At 41.8% G+C, this 24,494-nt stretch overlaps 1 protein-coding gene across 1 annotated transcript; it reads left to right on the forward strand.

Moving 5' to 3' along the window:
* Nucleotides 1–628: 628 nt before the first annotated feature.
* On the forward strand, nucleotides 629–4,386 carry LOC106654502 (liver carboxylesterase 1). Its single transcript, XM_014374421.2, has 6 exons — nucleotides 629–896; nucleotides 1,595–1,877; nucleotides 1,949–2,134; nucleotides 2,205–2,987; nucleotides 3,125–3,404; nucleotides 3,484–4,386. The coding sequence occupies exons 1-6, from the start codon at nucleotides 633–635 to the stop codon at nucleotides 4,181–4,183; spliced, it is 2,496 nt and encodes an 831-aa protein (XP_014229907.1). The 5' UTR covers nucleotides 629–632; the 3' UTR covers nucleotides 4,184–4,386.
* Nucleotides 4,387–24,494: the final 20,108 nt, after the last annotated feature.

The following is a 24,494-nucleotide window of genomic DNA, read 5'->3' on the forward strand; positions in this document are numbered from 1 at the left end:
CATGAGCGCGGATCAATGCGCGCGACAAAAATCACGCGCGGCTACGATATAGATAATAATCTCTCGTCTCCTGTTCACCTGTCACAGCTCTACGTTGAGTAGCAGGCGTTCGTGTAACTTTTTGCGGGTAATTGTCGTGTGCAAGACTGATCGCGAGGATCGCGCATAGTTCTTCGTCCGCGGCGCAGAGTCCATGAACTTTCGATTATACTCCACGATCGCTGAGTACTCTCGCGCGGACAATAATTCGCGCAACGAAGAAACCGAACCGACTCGAAAATCTCAAGGTTTACCACTCTCTGTGGTGTGCGCGCTGTCTCAATAAAAACATCATCCTCTTTCTCGCTCTCTCTCTCTCTCTATATATATTATATTCCTTTGCCCAATACGTAGCGAGACTTATACAAGTTTTAAATACGAAAAATTCGCAACACTTTTTTATCGGGTCGGTCATCTCTTTCTTCGTCTTCTTCTACTTTTTTTTTCCTCCTTTGCTGCTCCGATCTGTGTCCCATTGCGATCATCGCAGCGACTTATCGCTCGTCGTTGGCGCGGACCGAGCGACACTCGAGTCTGTGCAGTTGTCGCCTGCGCGTCGATCGACAATCGACACTTAGTAGTACATAGACACGATGCCTCCTCTTTTACGCTCCTCGGCGTTGCTCTGCCTAGTGCTCGCGTGTCTCCTTCTCGCTGGTAGCGAGGCTCGTTATAGGCAGAAGAGGATCGTCGGTGGTACCGAGGCCCCGGTGCCACCCGTCGACGATCCCGTCGTCTTCGTGCGCAAGGATGACACGGAAGCCCGCATCTTCGGCACCAAGGACAAGCAGACCGGTTACTATCTGTTTCGGGGTATAAGGTATGCCGAGCCACCGGTCGGCAACAGGAGATTTAGGGTAAGCTTGCGATATCATGTAATATTTCTATATTTTTTAATACTAAATAATATCATTGAACAATGAGAAAAATACTAAAAAAATTATAATGTTATGATACGGAAAAACTACTTTTTCACATAGTACAATTTTCTATAGCATAATAATTTTTATGAAAATTTTTGAGTATACTTTTCGATTACTGTGAGCTTAGTGATTTTTCCTATAGTATTTTTCTTGGCGTGCTCATTGAAAACAAACGTCTCTATCACTTCAATGGGACGAACGCGTGAACTGCGAGTAGCGATAAACTTGTTATCGGCGCGTATCCTGCAGTATATAAAATGTAGAACTGCACTACGCGACTATTTATAATATACAATGACTATTTATAATATGCAAAGTCAGTTTGTAGACTTAATTTTTTTTTATGTATACATCAAAATTTTTATATAAGAAAAAATTTCGTAATGTGAATCCTCGGAAGAAGTGTCATTGGGTCGTTTTATATCGTTTTTCGTTATTTATGCTGTTTTTTATGTGGGCATACCACAATATACATAAATATGTTTTTTGTACACAATAAACTAAATATACTGAAAAAATAATAATAATATCGACGTTCCCCGCGAAGAATAACCGCTTCCATTTAAATTAACACATAAATTAGCACATAATAAGCCCGAGTAAAATCTTCAATTTTACACTCTCTCTCGCAGCGATCGGTACCCAAGTACCTCGAGGGTGAGCTGAACGCCACCGAGTGGGGCCCACCCTGTCTCCAACCGGGCCCCGGCAACGAGGGCACGATCGGCAGCGAGGACTGCCTCTTCCTCAACGTGTTCACTCCGGCTCTGCCCGACGCCACCGAAGGTCACCCGGTCGTCGTCTGGATTCACGGCGGCGGCTTTCGTCGCGGCGCCGCCACGCAGTACGAGATGAGAAACCTCGTGGAGAAGCGCGTCATCGTCGTCTCCGTTCAGTACAGGCTCGGATCGCTGGGTACGCATACAAAAATAGATCGATAATGCTATACATTATAAAAAAATATTTATAATCGATGCACACTGCAGGTTTTCTCAGCGACGGCAGCAAGGATCTGTCGGGTAACAACGGCATGTTCGACATGATGCAAGCCATCGAGTGGACCCGCAACTACATCGAATTCTTCGGCGGGAATCCCAAAAAGATCACGGCCTTCGGCCAGGGAAGCGGCGCCAGCGCGGCTTTCCTCATGGGTCTTTCCAGCTTCGGTCAAAGTATGTGAATTTGCATAAAAAGCTCGCTGTGGTTGCTTGTACGCATATTTTAACGTGGATTTTCTCGCAGATCGTCTCAGCGGCCTGATCGCCATGTCGGGCACGCCACTGTCCAACTTCGCGATCGACAAGTCGCCCCAGAATCACACCAACACCCTGGCCAAGGTTCACAACTGCTACCGCAGCACCTCCGTCGAGATGGTCTACTGCTTGCGCAAGCTGCCCGCCGAGACTTTCGTCAACTACGACTCGAAGCGCGAGACCTTGTTGAAAGAGCCGCAAAACTTCGTTACCGATCTGTCGTCGATCCTCGGCACCGGTCCCGTCGTCGAGGGCCAGGACGATCAGAGGTCGCTGCCGAACTTCGTCGAGTTCGAGCCCGAGCAGACGTTCACCATGACCGATCGCGTACCCGACATACCGATCCTCACGGGTGTCGTCAAGGACGAGACCGGAAGCGCCGTCGAGAGCAGCTACAAGGACATCATCAATCAGACCCTCAAGCGCATACCCGACTTCCTGGTCAAACAGCTCGTGCCCAGTCTGCAAAAGATCGTCCCCTCGATCGGTAGCGTCGTCAAGACCTTCGTACCCGAGGCCTTCGGCAAGTACCTCAGTCCCTTCGTGAATCCGAGCGGCGGCCGGAACAACGGCGGCGATCCCTTCGCCACCCTGGCCAAGGTCACGGACGCCCTCAACGACGCCATCTTCAACGTGCCCGCGTTCCTGACCGTGAAAAATTGGTCAAAGCACTCCAAGGCTTTCCTCTACAGCTTCGATCACGTGAGCAAGCAGGGATTCGGAAAGCATTTCTTGGACGGATCGCCGCTCGTTGGGAATTCCAAGGAAACCGGTTCGTACATAGCATATACGAGGCGCCCACGCGTAATTTTATTATTATGCCTAGGCTTGCACTCGGTCGCGATAATAAATCATTTCGATCATTTATAAGTAGTGGATTTTTGTAAAAATTTTTTTTTTCAATTTCAGGTAAAACTGGCCACGGCGATGACCTCGGCTACATCTTCGAGCCAAATACCATCGACGGTAAACCGATGAACATGCCAGGCTTGGCTGGCGAGGACATGGAGGTGCGCGAAGTCTTTACCGATCTGGTGGCTCAGTTCGCCAGGAGCGGCGAAGCTATGGTCAAGACCAAGGCAGAGGACGGCAGTATTCTGCCCATGGCCCTACCGTCCTTCACGGGTGGCAACGAGGACGACAGCTTCCTCAGTATCTCGGCCAAGCCGAAAGTAGCCAACAAGTTTAGGTGAGAACCGTGGCTCATTTGTTTTATTTTAAATAGGAGAAAATAAGCAAAGTAATCTAACGATTTAATTTTTTTAAAGGTACTGCGAGTTGGGCCTGTGGACCGGCGAACTGGAAAGACTCAAGTCTTCCTTCTGCAACTTCTTGTTCCTTGACTCGATCAAGGACCCGATCAAGACCGTGCAAAGGACCTTCAACACCATCTCGAACGTACCCCGGCTCGCCAAAGTCGCCGAAGTCTCGGACTTCCTGGATCTCAGCAAGATCGATTCACCTGTAAAGATACCCCTAAACCTGCCCAGCGTGAACGATCTGCCTGGCAACATAGCCTCTGGTATCTCGAATTTGAACCCTCTCGGGTCAGGCAACAATCCCGTGGGCGCCGTGACCTCCGGATTCCTGCCTAACGATCAATCGGGCGCGGCGACGTCCTCGTTCCTGCCGGTACCGGTGAAGGACGTTTTTCCGCTGCACACCCCGACGAGGGACGTGCCGATTCAACAGAATCCAGTGAGGGATTCTGTGCCCGTTCAACAGGTATCGCCGCACAGTCCACCAGCGGTGAGGGACGTCGTGCCAGGAGCTCAGGTCTTGCCGAGCAATCTGTTCGGCACCGTGACGAATCAGGTGCTGCAGCCGAGCAACAACAACAATCCGTACACCTCGACGACGCAGTTCCACGCTCCCGCGATTACGACGCACTTGCACCAGTACACCAGGCCGTCACAGCAGCAGCAGCAGCAGATACCGAGCAATCCTCTGAATCGATTCATTGGCTGATCGCGACGAAAATTTCCATCTTACCAACGGCAACGACGGCGCACACGTTTTCCCACAAACTGCTGTTTCTGATTGGAATTATAAATAATATGTATCGTGTTTTCGAAAAATTGTTAAATTATCACTTTGTATCTACTCATACTGCTGGTAAAAATTTCAACATTTCAAAGGTGCAATTACAATGTAACGATTAAACTTGCTATTCGAAGCGCTCTTTGACAAGAAGTTCTAATAATGATAGATAAAAATTATCGTATGTGCTTGAATAGAAAAACAAATATTTACCAAAGTCTTAATTTTATTTATGTACTAATCATCGTAAAAAAACTTATTACAAAGTACACAAAATGCATAACGATGCACAGTGAATGACAGTACACAATTGATACGAACACGATTAGTATCAAATAAATAAAATTCAAATTACAAATTGTTCATATTTGTTCATGTGTTACATTTCCAAAGTAGAAAAACTGCTCTGAACAAGTTTATAAAACTATTTATGCTCCCTTTGAGCTTTTAATTTTTCATTTTTGTCAATAAACGAATTTACATCCCTCAGCATTTCAGTCGCTGCTTCAACTACTTTCTCACTTTTCAACTTTGATGCTAATGCAGAAACTGCTAAACTTTTTTCATGTTTAGATAGAGCAGACTCGAATGCAGCTTTTGCTTGTGCAAATTCATAAATTTCCTTATTGCGTTCAAATAGAAACTACGTTTGATACGCATAATTATCCTCTTCGCGTATAAATGGTCTTATCGTTATATCAGGTTTCGACATATCATACCGAAGACAATCTTCGGAGTCAGGTTCATCCTTATGATCAGTATTTATATGGTAATCTACCCATTTGATAGAAAAGAAAAGATCACCACAGGTGTGGCAAATCAATGTCCTAAATTCTGGGTGTCTTTTAGTTACGTGATCAATCAGTCCTTGCAGAAGGGAACACTGTGTCCCACATACTGCGCAATTGTATAGAGATGGAAATACCGAGTCATATTCCATTGGCGTGTCCATTTCTTTAAAAAATTAAAATAATAAATATAAATTAAAACTTTCATGACGGAATATTTTACTACAAAAATCGAATTATTCTTACTTTTCTGCTGCCTACTGAGCGACTAACCGAATCTGTACATGTGTTCATTTTTACAATACTATTTACATCCGTCAGAAAAAGTTGATCAAAACAATGTATGCGAAGCTTAACTAAGTAATTGATTAATATTAATCTCTTGTCTTGTGGACAATTAATATTTATTTGTCAAAGTAACATATTAGAAAATTTTATAATATAGCTTAAAAAAATTTTTGTGGGAAAATTATATTCAAAAAATTATTTTAATTCTCTTTAGTGAGTAAACGCTAATGAAACGCCACGATTCGCCTATGAAAATAATTTTTTTCAGCTAATAGTCGAAGCGATATCCTCGCAAACGTGGAAAAAATAGACTAATGGGTAATTTTTGCGTCATTACCTCCTTAAGGACACCCGGAATGTGGAGACCAATCTTACTTTTGAGTTATCCCGTACCAATTTGTTTAAATCGATTTTTTTAAACAAATGAAGAAATTTTAAAAATTTTTGCCAGAAACTTTTTTATTCAGATAATTTCGACCATTCTAAAGAGAAAGTTACTCTTGATAATTTTCTCTAAAATGCATAATTTTCGAGTTATAAGCGATTCAAAGTAAAAAACTCGCTAATTTCGTCATATTCAATCGCTATACAACATGAAAAAATTATGTTTTCGATTCTTCCAGTGCTCTTTATTAATCTTCAATTATCGCTCTATCAAGTCCCATAGCTTTTTTTCGGGATTTTTAATGATAAATCAATCTTACCCATCGAACTTGGGCTCGTAGCCGCTTCGAGACACGAACGCGACGATCGGAAATCCTGCCGTGCAGTCTCTTCTCAATCTCTTCATGTCCTCTTTCAGAAGCCAGTCGATTTTTCTGGTCTGAAAAATTTCTCGGAGATTCGGAGGTGAGCCGTGCCAACGCCAGATCAAGGCGTAAAATTGACGGAAAAATTTACGTCCCTTATTTTGAATCAGAATTACTGAGAGGAGTTATATTAAAAATACTTTATTTATCTTTCCTTAGGTTTAACTGTCCGTTTCGGCAGAATCGATGCTGTAAAAATTCTTGTATAATTCAGTTCTTCATTTATAAAAATTCGTCCGATATCCATGAAGCAACTTCGAAATTAGTGATGTACTATTTGAAAATAAAAAATCAATTTTACAATTATAGGAAAATGATAAGTTTCTATTGAAATATGAAAAAAAATAACGAACTCATGTTTTTTTTTTAATTTTGTTTTCAGATAGCAATATATTGCCAATATATTGCTAAAAAATTTTAATTTTTATTTGCAATAGATCGGCAATATATTGGCAAATGTAAACTTCTTATATTTTTTAATAACACTTATTTATGGTATTATTTTCAACAGTCGATTCGTACACATTTTATAAAAGTAAAAATAATGTAATCACTGATTACTAATCAGGATATATGAGTACTCAATCTAAAGATTTCTATGTTCCGTTAAACTGTAAATCTGCCGTTTGACTCGCAGGCGTTTGTTCGCTTGAACTGTGCTCGCACAAATAGAACAGATCCTCGTAGCTCATACTCTCGGCAATCAGGTAACATCGTAGGGCAGATCCAGTCGGCACCGAGGATCGCTCGCGAAGAGCTCGGCCGCAAACAATTTCAAATGTCCCCTTATCAAAATGTTCCCTATGTGTCTCTTTACGATCTGCCGCAACAAACGTATTTCATTGTCGTTCAGCGATGGCACGCGCCAATCGTTCATTTTTTCCAAAATCGAGTAACCTTGACGATAATTCATTTGGCACAGTCGATAGAGTGAGATGTCGTCGTTCACCTCGATACCTTTCAATGTCTCTACTTCGATCTTCAAATTATTCATGAACCATTGGTTCCATGAAGCATCGGGTATATCAACCAGTTCGGCGTACGTTCCTGGCAATTTTTTCCTCGTCGCTTCGCGAAATTGGCGCAAATGATTCATGGACTCTGGTCTAATGTAAAAACCATACTTATTGATTATGAATAAATTCTCCACGATCTTTGAGTAAGAGTATGCTTCGTGTGCGCCTACAGAATAAGGAGATGAAAAACATTATGGTACCGTGAATAAAAGTAACTTAACGATAAAAAAAGGTTGAATGACTCACTGTGGTCTGGGATCAGGTGGTCCTCGTCGCTTTCCCGAATTTTCATCCAATACTTTAACATTCTATGCCGGGTCTCGTGACTGATCTCGCGACCGGCCGACTTGAGTAATTTCATCGTCTCGACGATGTCCAAAGTCAGCGGGTAGCACTTCAATTCGTGCGCGGAGAAATCGTCGTGCACGGCGCTACGGAACCATCCGCCCTCGTCCAGAGCGGCCACGTCCGCGCCTCTGTCCAGAAGCGCTCGCACGAGGCCCTTGTCGTAACGCGTCACCGCCACCCCCAAAGGAGTCAGGCCGCGACGATCGCGCGCCTCGATGTTCGCTCCTGCCTCGAGGAGCGCGTCGATTATCCCCGCTACCGGTCTTCTCTCGTCGTTGAAGTAGATGCCCCTGGCTGACTCGAGCACGCAGGTACGCGCGAGCGCGTGCAGTGGAGTCGCGCCCGCCTGGCCGGCCTCGTGGTCTTCCTCGCGGTTCGGATTGGCTCGGCCTTCGCGCAGCAGCAGCTCGACGCAGTCCAGACGCCTGAACCGAGCGGCTACATGCAACGGCGGCGAGCACGCCCACGAGTGCGCGAGAGGATCGTCGTCGATCCCCCAGGTGGCTAGTTGACCGTTGGCACCCATGAACTTTCGCACCAGGTCCACTCGGCCGATGGCGCAGGCCCCGTGCAAGAGCGTGAAGCCCAGCGCGTCCCGATGATTTTCCGTGAAACGTTTCAAAATGTATAGAATGAGATCGTGGAACTGAAGATAATTGTAAGCGGCTCGTTCGACCAAATAATGAACGGCTGATTTTCCATCCTCCCATCTGAACGAGTTGAAAGGCGCCATACCGTTTTTATGGAGCGCTTTTAACATCGCCAGTAATCCATGCTCCAATGCGAATTTCATGAAGTATCTCGTATTATAGGCACTATCGACACTAGGAAATAGGCTTTCGCACTTCGTCAACTGTATGATCAAATCCTGAACATTCGGGATTCTTAATTGGATCGCACCTTTGATTTCGTCACAAAAATATTTACGTCTTTCCTCTTCATTTTCTATGTTTTCCAGAACTATTTTCCAGTCTTCTGGTCGTTCATTGTTCAATAAGGGCTCCATAATGGAAGGAACTTGAAATGAAATTAACTTGAGCGTAATGATAAAGTTTCAATTTATATGCCACTACCGAGCACGTGGTCGAAATTTATACAGCACTAGCACAAACCGAAAGAGAGTTGTACGTAATAGTTGCACTGATAGATGCAATCAGACTGATCATGAGACGAAAGACTTACAGTGTGAGGTGTTTTTTTGAAAGCGCATTAGAAAGTATACATGCGCAGTGACGACACAAAGCCGGCCTGCGTGTGGCGCGGACTATAATATAAACGCATCGAGACCCAATTTCTGTCCACGTTAAACGTATACATGCGCGAGTCTGGTCGGTTGCTGCAAAACTGCTTTAATATGGGGATTATTGTTCAAAGGCACAATGTAATAAAGACAAGAGTCCAGCACGCGTAGGAGCTCCTTTCAAAACGATATTTATGATATTATGCAAACGAGGCATTATTTTATTATAAATCCGCCACATTGGCCGAGGCAATAATAGATAGAATCTCTCACGGAAATTACAAGATCGCAGACATTGGCGAATCGATTCGCTAATATGTTTTCTTCCTTGCATCATATCTACACGCACCGACCGTCGTCGTCGTCGTCGATCGCTGTCTGCGCGATGTTGTACGCATCTTATGTTTTTCGAATTCACGGGGAAGAGAGAGGATAGAAGACGGTAAATATTGCCTTATATACTATTTTATTTTTGTCTCGGCTACTACTACTACTACTACTACTACTCGCGCACCGAGTTGAGCAAAAAGTTGACCTTTATTGAAAAAAAAATTATGAAACAAATCCCGTCGATTTAATACCGCCATAATCACGTTTTTTCTTTCTTTCTTTGACGATCATCTCGAGCGAATCGCCTCGATTACAGACGAGCTTAATAATATCGATTGACTACACGTGTTCGATAAACGTACGATTATTATTAATGTATTTTTCGAGTAGCCTACAAAAAAAAACCACCTGATATCACCGTAATTCTGTAATGGCATTCTAATTGTCCTTCTTATAACTAGCCATGTCGATCTATCGTCTCTCTGTGCGTCCATTTTTATAACAGGAAAAATCGGTTGCCAACAATAGCCACATACCACGAGTTACGCGTCTCGCCGATTCGTAATAACGAGGAAAATATGCATAGCGTATCCAAAAACATTTCTCTTATTGGCTTTTTTGCAACGGCGATGGCAGCTTCGGTCTGTCTTTTTTCTCGTCTTTGTTTTTTTTTTGTCATCTGCAAAATCTGCAACATTTTGTGCAAAAAAAGATAGTTTTAATGTACGTGAATGACAAAGCTTCGACTTGATGTTTTGAGATTTGTACATTTTACGATACGATATCGATAATTTTGTAAAGAAATATATTGATTTACTATAGCAGGTAGATATTAATCCCCCCCCCCCCCCCATATAAGCACCGCACTTTTTTTGTTCTCTTGCGCGTAACGGAGAAGCCACCTACACTGATAGAAATATCGTTTCATTGCGGCAGAAACGGGTCCGTTTCGCCAGACGAAACGGATTGAATTCGGCACCTGCAACAGTCCTGGGAGCACTTTGGGGTTATGTTAAGTGTCAACTGTAAATGAAAACACAAAAGAAACACAAAAAAACTCATAGGCGAGCTGGCTGGCCTTTATATGAATCAATTATACACACACGCTGCCTAAAATAAGCAGATGAACACATTATACTGCGTTACAGTGGTCAGCCCGCGAGCCTATGAGTTTTTTTGTGTTTCTTTTGTGTGTTCATTTACAGTTGACACTTAACATAACCCCAAAGTGCTCCCAGGACTGTTGCAGGTGCCGAATTCAATCCGTTTCGTCTGGCGAAACGGACCCGTTTCTGCCAACGAAACGGTATTTCTATCAGTGTAGCGTTGCGTAAAGTAAACAAAATTATTATATAAAAATTGACAACTCAGACGATTTTATATTTCAATATGTACTTTTTAGATGTTTAGTCGATAAATAATTTCTAATTAATTTCAAATCTGCAAGATTAACTAATTTTTTGCTCGAATTTATACTGTTATCGAGCCCTTTATACATGAAAAGATGATTATTTTTTCGTTTGATGGGACGATGACTTATATCCCCTTCAACGGCAGCGGCTATTGCCTCGTAAAAAATTAGATCATTTTGCAATTCTAAACGTGGTCATTTATCTACGCGCTGAGTGCTTCAACTGTTACTCACAGTATTATCAATACATTGACTTAGATGTGGTGCAGAATCCAAATTTGAAGTTATAATTGGCAATCCTTCCACGGTATTTCTTGAATTTGATTGAAAAAGTCGAGACATATTTTATGCTAAATCCTGAATCATCCTATTATGGACCTAATTTTCAATTAACATATTTTTCGTAATTCATTTTAAACGACATATTGTTCATAAGATGCATCGAATGGTAAGGTGATTTTTACTTTTTTTATGTTTGACAGACGTTTGAAAATTTAGATTGAATAGCTTAGGACCAGTCTAATAAATGCTAATCTACAGTTTCACAACTCAAGCAAAACTTTACCCATGAATGAATTATCCATGAATTTTCTCTGAGATTCTCGACTGAATAGATTGTACTGACAAGAATGTCAAATTCCAACCTCTCGCTAGTAAAAATTAAAGAAGTTCGCGATTTTCTTTCATTTTCAAAAGAAAAAGTGACGTTTTCGTCTGACAAAGAGTAAGAAAAAATATATTTAAGAGAAAATCGGATAAAACTCATGATATGCCACAGTGACATTAGCAGATCTTTATTGGTTTGATTTAAAAATGCTGACGATTCGTTAGTAAGAGAAAATCTGTACATTAGGCAAATTATATCGCGACGTAATAGCTCTTCAATTACGGTAACGCGATGAGTTATTTTTTTCATCTCTTCGCTTCTCGACATCGATACATACTAATGTATGCGTGAAAATTTACGACGTCAGTGAGATTTATATGTTTAGTACATACAACCCACTTAGAAAACTGGACCAAATGATTCAAGTTTTTTTTTGTGTTGAATCACCAGCTCGAAGGCTCCAAAATCGCTCTCTCGCACGATCAATGAATTCAAATCGTTCGAATATTTTTCAGGTATTCAGCACTTATCTGCTCTTGCGCGTATACGTGAATAATTACCCGTAGCATTAGAAAATTCCATGTCTCAGATATAGACGAATGAATGCGCAAGGTGGGAAAAACAATGGACGCCGTCATTGCCATGTGCAGCAGCAGCAGTGGACACTATTCGATATCTTATCACCGTTTCGTGAATATTTAGAAGAAAGTTACCATTGTGTTTAAATTTTTCAAATTCAAGATGACGATTTGGTATTTTTGATAACACTCGTCTGCAAACAACAGATTAATCAATTAAGACGCGAGTATAAATAAGTTAGGCAAATAAAATAAGTCGGTTGCACTCGATCCGCAGCTGTGTCTGAACTTCTGCAGCGAGACACGTGTGTCAAAGTTCGCGTGCATATACACAGGCACACATGCAGTGAACTTGAAACGTCGCCCGAGCGCTAAATTTCGCGCGCGCTGCCCTCTTTCTCCGACACTTGTGTGGTATCGCTGTTACATTATACGATATCTCGAGTCGATACGTATAGCTTACAGCTGCGCTTGGCAACGAGACAATAGCCTATGGGCGCTCGAAAAGAAAAAAATAAGAAAGGAAGGAAAAGAGAAAAGAAGGAAAAAAAAAGCTGCTAAAAGTGCAGCGTGTCTGCGTACCGTGCACACAGAGCTCAAAACGGATCTGGCGCATTAAACGTCGGCGGTGGTGGTGGTGGCGATAGGCGCATAAGGCCCCGACTGCATGAGAAACGTACGTAGCTAATACACAGTCGACTGCACGGAGGCAACGAACGTTTTTCCCTTGGCTCGCTCGGTGTGTCTGTGCCACCTCCAGTTCGCCAAAGTCCTCCTCCTCCTCCTCTGGTTGATATCTCCTTTCTCTGGCTCATGCTTGTGAGTATGTGTGTGTGTGTGTTTGCCAGGTACAAGCCGTGCATAGGTATGACGTACTGTATACACGCACCTGGCGCGTTATAGCGAGCCTCCGCTGCTGCGAAAGGGGGCCCTCTGCTGCTGCACGGTGGCGCGCTGTGTCGGTGGCTCAAACTCCTATATACCTATAATATACCTGCCTGCGCCAACTCCTATATACCTCTGTACCTATGTGCTGCTGCTGCCTATAGTTTCTGCCGTTTTTCGCAGTCGCGCGAGCCATAGGATAGACACCGCCGCGTCGGGATAGCCTGGCAGTTACACTACGCGCTCGCTCCCTACCTATACTATTGCCAACTACCGCGGTGTCCAGTTATAAAGCGAGGCTCTTTCTCTCTGCTCTGGCGTTGTATGTGTGTAGTGCTGCATTCGCCTGTGTGTGGCTGCACGCGCGCGCGCGCGATCGCGACTTGTGTCTATCAAAAGTATAACGATGCCGATGTTGCATTGTGTTGTATACAGCAGCAGTTGGTCGCGCGAGACGACGACCACGACGACGATGCACGAGTGCCTCGTGGATGTTCGTTAATGAAACAAAATTAAAGGGAGTCGAAGAGAGAAAAAGAGAGAGAGAAATTCCGAGTCGATAGTGCGGGTGTCGCAGGATACAGTGACCGCTGCAGTGCGCGAGCGACTCGACGTAGTGCAGCAGCAGCAACAACAACAAGCCAACCTCTGCTGTTTTCTCGCGCGATACGGATGAGGCGAGCGTGTCGTACTGCTGCCGATCGATACGATAACTCAACGTTTCGCGTTGATTTTTCAAGTTGACGAACTCGTACTGGTATATTTTATAACGACGCTTTAAAAGGCTCGGCAGCCTACGTATATAACATAATATCTGTATAGTGGCGTGTGTGCAAGTGTTGTATATGTGTGTAAATACATAGGACACGGCAGCGAACGAATACGAGGGAGCCGCGAGCGCAGAAATCGGTGAGTAAGAGCATCGGCATCGCGATGCAGACCAGCCACACACTCACACACACACACATTCACGCGAACACTCGCATATATGTATACAGACAGCGCGATTTGTCCACTATATACATACTACATATATATATATATATAGTGTGCCGTGGTAGTAGTATATTTGTGTGTAGCTCCGCGAGCGCCTGTATATACACCAGGTATGCGCCGTGCGCGCGATCCGCCATGTTTATGTATTATCTACATTCACAAGTGTACAGTCACTCTCCAGGCCAGGCGAGCTCCTCGCATACGAGTCGAGTGTGTGTATGGGTGTGCGTGTGCGAGTCTGCTTTCTACATGTATTATACATGTTTTTATATGAGACGAGAGAGCAACAATTTCTAGTATACAAAATCCCGTGGAAAAGTTGAGTTTGGAGGCGCATTGCAGTCTCTCAATGGCGTCTTCTCTCTCTCTCTCTGGTGCAGTGGCGATCGTGGCTGCTGCAGAGCTCTATTATACATGTATACAGCTTGCATTATTTTCTTATAATATCGAATTCCCCGAACTGCTGCAGTGCACAGCGAGAGTCGCTGCCGAGTACACACAAGTAATAATAACGATCTCGTCGCTGCAGGACGAAAAATTAAACTCGCACTTCCGCATTTGTGCGGCTTTGATAATAACGATATATGCAGTAGCCAAGGATACGTAATACCGATTTTGACCCCGCGTGGTCCCAGCTCGCCTGCGGTGTCATATCCAAAACTAGGCATGAGCCAACGTTTAAGAACTAGATTTTCGAGCCTATATAATGCGGCGAATTTCAAACTGGTTTGCGTTCGTGACCAAATGACACGACTGGCGATTTACTCGTGAATTCAGCTATACGATCCACGCGGCGAGGGAGAGGATCCGAATTTCGGAGACCTGCTCCTTTTCGAGTCAAAGAGATCGCTAGAATAAATTTCGTCAGCCTAGTTTTGCTGCGAGCCTGCCTGCCTATGCCTGGCTGCGGTGTACAAACTGTAGTAGCGGATATAAGTGTCTTTCGCAACGCACGTGCGTCGACCTCACCGCGTATAGTAGGTACACACGTATAATGCTCACATACACTTACACACATTTATACGTACATTTCACGACACATAAGTGAACCGAAATTTCCAAGCAGTCGAGGCTGTATATAATAAAAGCCTTAAACGCACGCTGGTATATACACGGAGCTAATTACGTCCTTGACTTTATTCCATCCGGCCGGGGATTTAAAAAACTGATTTTGACAGGTGTGTGCTTGTGCCTGTATTATAGTACGTACGTAGCAACTCCGCTGTTATAATAATGCGGTGTATAAGGTAATACGCATCGGTAGTTTCACTTGCTTGCGCTGAGGCTATATACGGCGCATCATCGCGTATCCGCCCTCTTCTTCGCCGGAGTTGCTGCTCTTTCAACGTGCATCGCTGCGCTGCTCCTTTCTTTCCTCGTATCAATTATAAACGTATAGTGTACTCAATGGCTTCCCTCTAATTTCGCTATATAAACTCGGGCTTGCTAGCCCTTTTTTTTATTTCTTTCTTTCTTTCGTTGTTGTTGTTGTTGTTGTTGTTGTTGTTATTTTTCGGCCTTTTTTCATTCCCGATCTGAAAGTTCCCATGATATACGTATACGTACATGTGTGTGTATATGCCGTCATGAACAGGTCGATCGGAGCACGCTCACAGCTATAAGGAATGCGCGTGTTTTCGAGGGAGAGAGAGAGAGAGAGAAAGAGAGAAAAGTTGTATCTCCTTAATATACCTATGTATGTGCACACACGAATACTCGCTCGGAGCTCGTGTGTATATATGTATATCTGTGAGGAACGCGAATCAGTGGGAGAACGGGTTTTCCTTTTTCTCGATATATAATATACTCGTGTGTATGTGTATTACCGTCCGCTCGTGCGTGTCCGTTTATTTGCCGATATGTGTGTGTGTATGTATAATAAAATGTTGCACACACTATGCGTTGGTTGCATGAGGCACACACATACGATCCGTGTCCGCGTGCGTATATATCATTTTTTGTTTGACTTCCAAGGGCTTCTTAATTCGCTCATATACAGCACTCAAATAAGTTGGAAATTATTGCCGCCGGATTTTACTGCCAAACTGCCTGCTCGCGCGCATGTGTGTATGTGTGTCGTATTTTAATCTCATGGTTCGCGGGTATTTTCATCATATACATCAATTTCGCGGCTTGTTTTTATTCTGCCATTAGAGATCGGATTCCGAAGTTTCGATCGGGCTCTCTCGTTACATAAAAGTTCAAGCGGCAGCTATATAGCATATAGCCTTTTAATAATAATCACGCACGTTGATCTATGTACGCGCAGATCGATCTAAATCGGCCTAATGACTTTCTAACGATCAATTACGTACCAGTGTACAGCTTCACCTGCCAGCTCGATCGCCGCCGATCCATATGTATAAGTTCGAAAGATCGATTCGGAGCTCGCTCGGCCGATTTCGAAGCGACCGATGCAGATTTAATTTATTGTAAGATGTATAATTGCGTTGTATTCATACATATTGCATCCTTGGTATAACTGGGCGGGAAAAATAACAACAACAACGACACAATTGCGAAACGTGCGATGCCCACACGTGCGGAGATAGTCGGGAAAAATGTCTTAGTTGCGGCTGCGACGACGCGTCTTTCTCTCGACTGCGCCGCTGCACACGCGAGAAACGTACGTGACTTTTTTCCACATGCTGTTGACCGCGATGAGTCCATTACCGATATTTATACCATCGCATTTATAAATTGCCCAAATAGCCTCGGTGTGCTGTGGGATATTCTGTTGTTTTTGTGTTTTTATTTTATTCATTTATTTATTTGTTTTTCCGTATACCTAAAATTCGGGAATAAACACATACACGCAAACATATGCAGAGAAGAGTTGCGACAGCTTCGAGTTGTTGCCCGTGGGGGCATGCATGAAATTATAAAAAACCTGTCGTCGTCGTCGTCGTCACAGCTTCTAGAATCTTTCGCGGCATAATATATTATAAGATACAAGCAGCAGCAGCAGCAGCACAGGTGAGCATGTGTGCTGCAGCTGCGGAGTCGAGATTTCGGAGAGCGCGTCCGCGGGCTCCTTTTATATGTATGTGAATTTCTGCGTCACTTTCCTTTTCAGCCTTCTTGATAAATTCCTCGGAGCTACGAACGACGAACTGCAGCAGAGCACAAACACACACACCGACATTTTTCATACATATTGTTAGACTCGCACACATAGCAGTTGTTATATATGGGTCCGAGTGTAAACGCTTGCAGCAGACAGACACACTCCGCGTGTGTAGAGCTCGCGCGCAGATTTTCGATATTATCGCCGCTGCTGCGCAATTTAACAGGAATTTCTGACGTCTCGCGCGCGCGTTATTCAATGCCCCGCTCGCTTCAACTAGCCACGAGAGCTTGCGAGCAGCAGCAGCCTATTTGCCGCAGTTTGGCCGCGCGCATAGAAAATCTCTCTATTTTATAATAGTCCAGTTGTATGAGCTGCATGAGTGTGGCGGTGCATTTTTGTGTCTCTCTTCTCTCGCTCTCGCTCGTTTCTTCATAATTACGACGTGTTGTAACAGCAGCAACGAGAGACGCTCGCGTATATATACGTACTTACCACGGCTCGCGTTATTTTCATCAATTAAACATTTATATATATCTATACGAACATCCAAGTGAATTTGTCGAGCGATGAAAGTATATACGTATGGTTGCGCGAGATCGTAATTAATTTCTGCGATTTCCATCGATTTATCCTCTCTCTTTCTCTCTCTCTCTAGCAAAAATAAATCGCCAAATTGAGGAAATAATAATGCGCCGCGCGAAGGATAACGAATTTCCAAGGAAAAACTATTTCGTACCGTACCGTGCACATGTAACGCGAAATGTGATTTATGATTGCCGCGCGCTTTATATATACATAAATGTTGATTTTTTTCATCTTTTTTTTGTGTATACGCGCGCGTTACGGACACACGAACGTAAACACGTAGATTATTGCGCGCTGCAGCACCGCGTGCACAATCGAATTCCTTCCTTTTTTTCTTCTTTTTAATACACAATTCTATTTCGAATACGGTAGTAGTTTCGCGACTATTTCAATTAATTTTTCGCCAGTTTATATTAATTGCTCGCTCGCACCTCGGCGGGCGCGATAAGGATCCGCTCGCACCGACTCCTTGTTTTTCGCGCAAAAATCGCTGCTGTATACAGACGCGTGCGTTACGACATTGACATGTTCAAAAGTTTAAGATAATTCCCGAGAGATTACGCGATTCGCGCGAGTATATATAGGCAAAAAGAAGAAGGAGGAAAAAAAATCGCGCGCGAACAATAGAGGTGTTTGCCGCACACACATACGCTTAAAAGCACCGAATAGTAGGATCAACAAACACACGTTTATGCACGCAGAAGACAACATTTTTGCTTACGCGCTGCCCGCGACGTATTATATTTCTCGAGGCGCTTTTTGCTGCATTTGTGTGCGTATACGCATATACGCGTCTCGGAGTCAAATTTTTAGTTTTATACAATGCATTTTTCGTCGGTCGACACGAAAGAGCATCAGCATCAGCAGCAGCCCAGAAGCGAGAGGAATACTCGTTTTACAGGTTTGCAGCGGATTTATATCCTTGAAGGAGGCATAAACATTTGACCTTCGACGACACACCAGACCGCGAGAGAGCGCACGAATATCATTCGGATGCTGTGTATGCGTAAATAATACGCGCGCGATATTCGCACGCAGGCACTTTTGTATCCGCGCGCCGGGCAATATGAGCGTGAAATTTTGGTCCCTACCTATACGTCGAGTTGATGTCGAGTGATCCCTGAAGCAAAAACATTGTAAAAAAAAAACATGTTTATTGAAGCCCGTGGCGCCTCGACCACTCGACTCAATATTATTTCATGCTAATGAAATCGTTACTTTCGATCGCGCGACAATTATACGTGCGACGTACGCTATATACTTACCGATTCCGAGCTCTGCGAGTACAGTGCAAAAACCATACGTAGCAGTTTCTATCGGGATCCGCGCGCGCGGTAACAAATTTTTATCTCTCTCTCTCTTTCTCTCTCTCTTGAGAGAGACAGAGAAAAATAGGCAATTTTTTGTGCCGATCTCTTCTGCTGCACTGAGCTTTACGAGCTCTCTTGACTCGCGAACAGCAGAGTGTTTTGTAAGCTAAATGAGTATAGGCCATAAAATGTTCGTACACCTAAGCAGAGTCGACGCAATGGACACACACAGCTTAGAGAACGTCGGCGTTTATGAAAAACTGCCCGAGCTATGAATATATCGCTAATTGATATAGCGATAGGAAACATTTTTATAATACCCGGAATCGCTTCGTAGCGCGATCGCCGATTACCAGTGCTATATCGAGAGAGAAAATTTTTTTACCGAATTTTTATATTTATTATGCGTTTCCCGGGTCTGGATGATGGATCATCCTTGTTTGCTATATCATTGCACGCGCGAATTTTTCGCGCCAAGTCGGCTGAGCTCGTCCGAATAATATATTTTAGAAAGTTTTTCGCAAATTTTCGCATCGGAGCAGCTGCAGCAGCTGAAAAGCTTATAGAGCATCGATACACACAAAAGTTACATAATGTTTGCAAGTGTGCACAGTGTGTGTGTGTATGTGTGTGTATGTGTGTGTGTGCGAGTAAGTACGGTATATAATGCCGTAACTGCAACTATTGTGTATATCGATGAATTACCGTTAGATACGAGGAAGGCTCGTAACGAGCCGCTGAAAAGAAGTGCTTAGAGAGAAGATGGTTATTTTTACATAATCTCTCTCTCGGCTGCTACGCCGCCGAGCTGTGTAGCGATATATATACATACTAGGGGGGCTGCGCCCCCCTGCTCGCTCCGCTCGCCAACCCCCCCGTTAGGGTGATATACATTTTATTTTTTAATGAGGAAAAGGGTTTGTCTTTAATAATTTTATAGTTTAAGGATTTCTGCTCTTAATATTTTTAGTCCCTATTCACCACAAAAATGGACACTTAACCCGAAATCTACCAAAAAAAATATTTTTAAAAGGCCATATTTAGATGTTGGTAATGTGATAGTTTTGTCTTATGTATATGGGTCATATCATAAAAGAGTTGATAGCTCAAAAAATCTAATTTCAACTAACTAAGTACTCTTAAAGATTACATTGGAAAATGAAAATCCGAAAAATCTTAGCCCTCTAGCTCCATCCCTCATGGATTTATAGGGGCTCAAAGTTGGATATTCAAATTTTAAATTTAATTCTACTTTTCTGGGGTGATTTTGAAAAAATGATTTAATCATATTTTTATGTGTAAAATTTGATGAGGAACTCAAATTTGTACTCAAAAATCATATTCTGTAACGGGGAATCCGCCTCGATTTCTTCCTCCGGCTAGCTCTGAGGCGGCTCCTCAGTACACCTTACCCTCGTCGCTTATTCGACGAGGTACACGTGTCTCGACTGTGACCCTGGTGTGTATGTGGGCTTGGCGAGTGACAGCTCGCCAAGTAGTTTTGGATGTTATGCGAACAAAGTGAATTGGGCAACAGAAATGACTCTACTTTATTTAATGTGAAAATAATAGATAGTGACGGTTTATTGTAAAAGATGATAATTGGTTACACAAATTCGCGAATCTACTATAAGGCCGCACGCTCGCAAGAGAATACAATTTATTACCGTCTGTTCGTCGCTGGTGTGGTCTCGCTCGTCGACTAAGCTCACCGTCTCGCAAGTCTGGTGCGCAGGCCAGAAGCTTCGTCAAGGTACAATAGGGTTGAATTCGTACAGCGGACGCGGTCGCACAAGTATCGCGGATAGACAGNAAAAAACTTTACGTTTTTTTCCGTATAAGTAGCAATAAATTTTTTATTACGCAAAGAATCGAAATTTTGAGCTCAGTTTCTGGAAAGATATTAAATTTTACATCGAAATAGGTTCATACGAAACTTTTTGGAGGCCTCAAACTACAAAAAAAATCGCTCCGAAAACCAACAAAAAAATCGAGCATTTTGGTCGTTAATGGGTTAAAATGACCTTGAAAAAAAAACAAAATACAAGTTTCAACGTATAATTTTCAGCTCTTTTCAAATCTACAATAAAAAATAGGGGTATCCATTTGAAAAATCGATTTTTGGGTTGCTGAGGCTTCAAAGTTACGTCCAAGGACAAATTCAAGGTCACCATCGGATTCCTCGTCGAAAAAAAGTCGGATATGTGGTCTTTGATTTTTTTTTAACTAATATTCTGAGATATTTCCAGGGGTTTCCATACTTTTGTCGCACCCTGTATAATGACAGAATTAATTATCTGAATCAACGACCTTTTCCTTATAATAAATTTACAACTTTTGTAGTGTTGTTTTATGCAGGTTGTAATACTAAATTTAATACTGTATTTTGATATAAGTCGGTTGTATGTACGTTGAAATTTTGTTGATGATGAATAGTAGTATCAAAAAAAAAAAAAAAAACATTCAAAAGAGCAAAAGGGTCGTAAAATTCATAAATTATGAGAAATGTATTATTCCATTTTTATTATACAAGTGTATCTCAGCTCTATTTTCTAGTAGAAGAATAAGTATACGCTTGTTTCGGACTTTCGATGGTATGCGAAGAGGAGTATTAAAAGTTTCGTTTATTATTAAAGATGGATCTATATTATTTTCTAAATATTTTTTTACTATCCTGTAATTCCCATAACAACACGCTATATGAAAATGTGAAAATCAGAACTCATCAGTATAATTTACGTTGTAAGTGTCATATAATTTAAAAAAGGAAGGAATGGAAGGAGTGGTGTGGAAACAATATACAAATGGGCACAACAGGTGTTGCAGGCCCAAAAAATGAGGTTGAAAATAACCATTTACTCTTTAAGATCACAATGAAAAATGAAAATCCTGAACACCACAACTCTCTAGGTCCAACCCTCATAGATCTGCAGGGGCTCAAAGTTGGACTTTCATGTTTTGAGGATTCTTCTACTTCTACTTTTGTAAAATAACATATTTTTATCATAGATCACAAAATAAAAAGTAATTATCTTTGATTTGAGCCCACTTAGAAACTTTTTTAATATTGATCAGAGGTTAATTATAAACCCATATTCAAAAAGTACATTAAATTTTACATAAAAAATGAGTACTCAAAAATTTTCCTTGCTCCGATAAGATGATTTAATTGCAGACTACAATAGAGAAAAAAATTCTGTCCGTCTCGACGTTAACGGGTTAAATCTGTTATAAAAAATGGGGGTCACCGTGCGAATAATCAATTTTTGTTCACCGTAGCGTATAGGTTATGTTCAAGGTCAAATTCAAGGTCACCATTGAAAAAAGCGGAAAATTTTACGTGAAAATATGTATTTTATCATTTTTTTTAAGGTCATTTTAGAGGCGGTACAATTAGAAAAAAAGCCCTTACTCGAAATTAATTTAAGGTTAAATGAGGGTTTTATTGGCGTCTGTAACGCCCTTGAAATGACCTTGAAAAAAATAACAAAATACATGATTCAAAGTAAAATTTTCCACTCTTTTCAAATTTGCAATAAAAAATTGGGGTATCCATTTGAATAATCGATTTTTGGGTCGCTGAGGCTTCAAGTTACGTCTAAGGTCAAATTCAAGGTCACCATTGGATTTCTTGTCGAAAAATACGTCGGATATAGGGTCGTTGATTTTATTTTAACGAATATTTTGCGATATTTTCAGAGGTTTTTTACCAACATCTAAATATGGCTTTTAAAAAATTTTTTTTTTTGTAGATTTTGGGTTAAATGTCCATTTTTGTGGTAAATGTGGACTAAAAATATTAAGAGCAGAAATCCTTAAACTATAAAATTATTAAAGACAAACCCTTTTTCTCATTAAAAAATAAAATGTATATCACCCTAACGGGGGGGTTGGCGAGCGGAGCGAGCAGGGGGGCGCAGCCCCCCTAGTATATATATATATATGTACGGCACCGTGGACTTTTCATCCGACATTATTTTCAGCGAATCTCTGCACAATTACCCAACGCTCTCTTGAGCATGGTGTGCGTGGTACAAGTAATTTACGATCGATAATTAGTGCAGTCACATGACGCGAATTTTTACATCAGAAAACATTCTCAAAAGCCTATTTTTTACTGAGAGAGTGTCTTTTTCATTCTTCGCACGAAAATAAATACGGTTATTTCAAGAGAGCAAAAAAACCCTCGGCAATCAATTACAATTTTGATATTTTATTTTAAAACTAGTTCCATCTATCCGCATTTATAAATTTATATCTCTCTGAATAATGTCGGAGTCGATAAAAGATGTTAATGTCGAGTATCGTCTTTTTTTCTTCTCGATATTCCGCTTAATATTCGAAAAAGAATCAATGACAAAGTGATGCAATTTTTTTCATTTAATTTTACTTCGCCAAACGAGAAAGCTCAATGCCGGAAAACCCCATGCAGGTAGCTTTCATTAAAAACTTATTTTCTCGCTCAACGTCAGCAACAACTGAAATGTCATCCTCTTGTCCCACCTCTATTTGACAACTTAATTGTGCGAGAGAAAAAAACGACCGATTTGTTTATTAGTGTTTACACTGTTACGTAATTTCGGTACAAAGTATTTTTAATTAAGCAGAAAAGTCAAGTATTAACGTAGACGAAATGAAGAAAAGTAGAGGATAACTTACTTTCAAGGCAATTGAGCAGCACGAAAAGACAACTTTTTCTTCGAGACTATTTGTGCGAAATAAAAATTGATTCATAGGCACATTTCTTTGTTAGTAGCATCGAAGCATTTTTTATTCTGTGAAATGCCTTTTATTCGATATTCCGTCTTTATTGAAACAAATGCTTCAACTCGAAGATAACTATAATCTTGTGTATTATTATCTTCGTACGAAGACTGTGTGCATCGGTAAAGGGTGCCATATAGAAAAGCAAGTCATAGTCACTGCGTCTTCTTCTAATTCATAAAACGAGCAATGCCAATAAAATTTCGAAAATACATCGAAGAGAGTAGTTTTCGCGGATCGCGAGCGTAAAAATGGTTCCCCTGCAGGAATGTCAAACCAGTTTGTTTATGAACAATGACGCAGAACAAATTCTCAAGGCTATTAGAGACTGAAATGGATTGCGTCTGTGGTTTGATGTATTCCTATATAGCATTAAAAATTTCGGATCTCTTCTCTCGGTTTTTGGCTATAACAGCCGCTGGGCAAGGTCAATTGAATTATACATCATAATAATATATGTATTCGCGCGCGTGTATATTGTGTCAAAAAAGTAGTGACCGCTCAGTGCAAAAACCAATTGGTGATGACATCAGACAATTTTTCCACCAACTCAAACACATAGTTTGACAATGCACCGTCATTAAAATACCGGTGAATATGACTATCTGACTAAATTTCATATATTTTTCTGCACGCGTTTCCCCGTATTTGTAATATTTGTCTTGTGCAACGTTTGCAAAACACTCCTCGCCAAGAGCCGTAAGGATCCTGACGTCAGTATAACATTATAGCTTCCCTTTCCTCTCGATTGGCATGAAATCTGATTAATCCAGTCCAGAACGCGACTGAAGAGTTGCGTCTGCTACACGTGCGGACATAAAAAAATTAATAAGCTTGATTAACAAGACCAAATTACAAAAAATTATATGCTTCGCACAATTTCTTAAACTTTTGTTTTCTTGAAATCTAATTATTATATATATAGACATTTATCAGTTTTTATCTTATCTAAGAACGTGCGTGTATATTCTTCAAGGAAATTAAAAAAAAGAAACCTATTCAAGTTGACTTCATTTATTCGGGAAGGTGAAGAATTTAGACGAGCTAGATATCTCTGCGCACATGGCACGCATTTACTAGCTGCAGTCGGATTTTTAATTTTTACGTTCGAATCTCGGATGGACTTGATACGTTGCAAGGCACCTTTCGTTCCGATATGCAAATAATATTTACGACTCAAAAGATGTTCAAATATATTCCAGTGGAATTAAATA

The sequence above is a fragment of the Trichogramma pretiosum genome, unplaced genomic scaffold, assembly GCF_000599845.2.
Source record: "Trichogramma pretiosum strain Unisexual culture from Peru unplaced genomic scaffold, Tpre_2.0 scaffold59, whole genome shotgun sequence".
Lineage (NCBI taxonomy): Eukaryota > Metazoa > Arthropoda > Insecta > Hymenoptera > Trichogrammatidae > Trichogramma > Trichogramma pretiosum.

Bases quoted from the DNA above. Each gene is read 5' to 3' on its own strand.
- LOC106654502 (XM_014374421.2), top strand. From the start codon at position 633: ATGCCTCCTCTTTTACGCTCCTCGGCGTTGCTCTGCCTAGTGCTCGCG. The intron at 897-1,594 runs GTAAGCTTGCGA...TCTCTCTCGCAG, and splicing joins TCGGCAACAGGAGATTTAGG to CGATCGGTACCCAAGTACCT. The intron at 2,135-2,204 runs GTATGTGAATTT...ATTTTCTCGCAG, and splicing joins TCTTTCCAGCTTCGGTCAAA to ATCGTCTCAGCGGCCTGATC.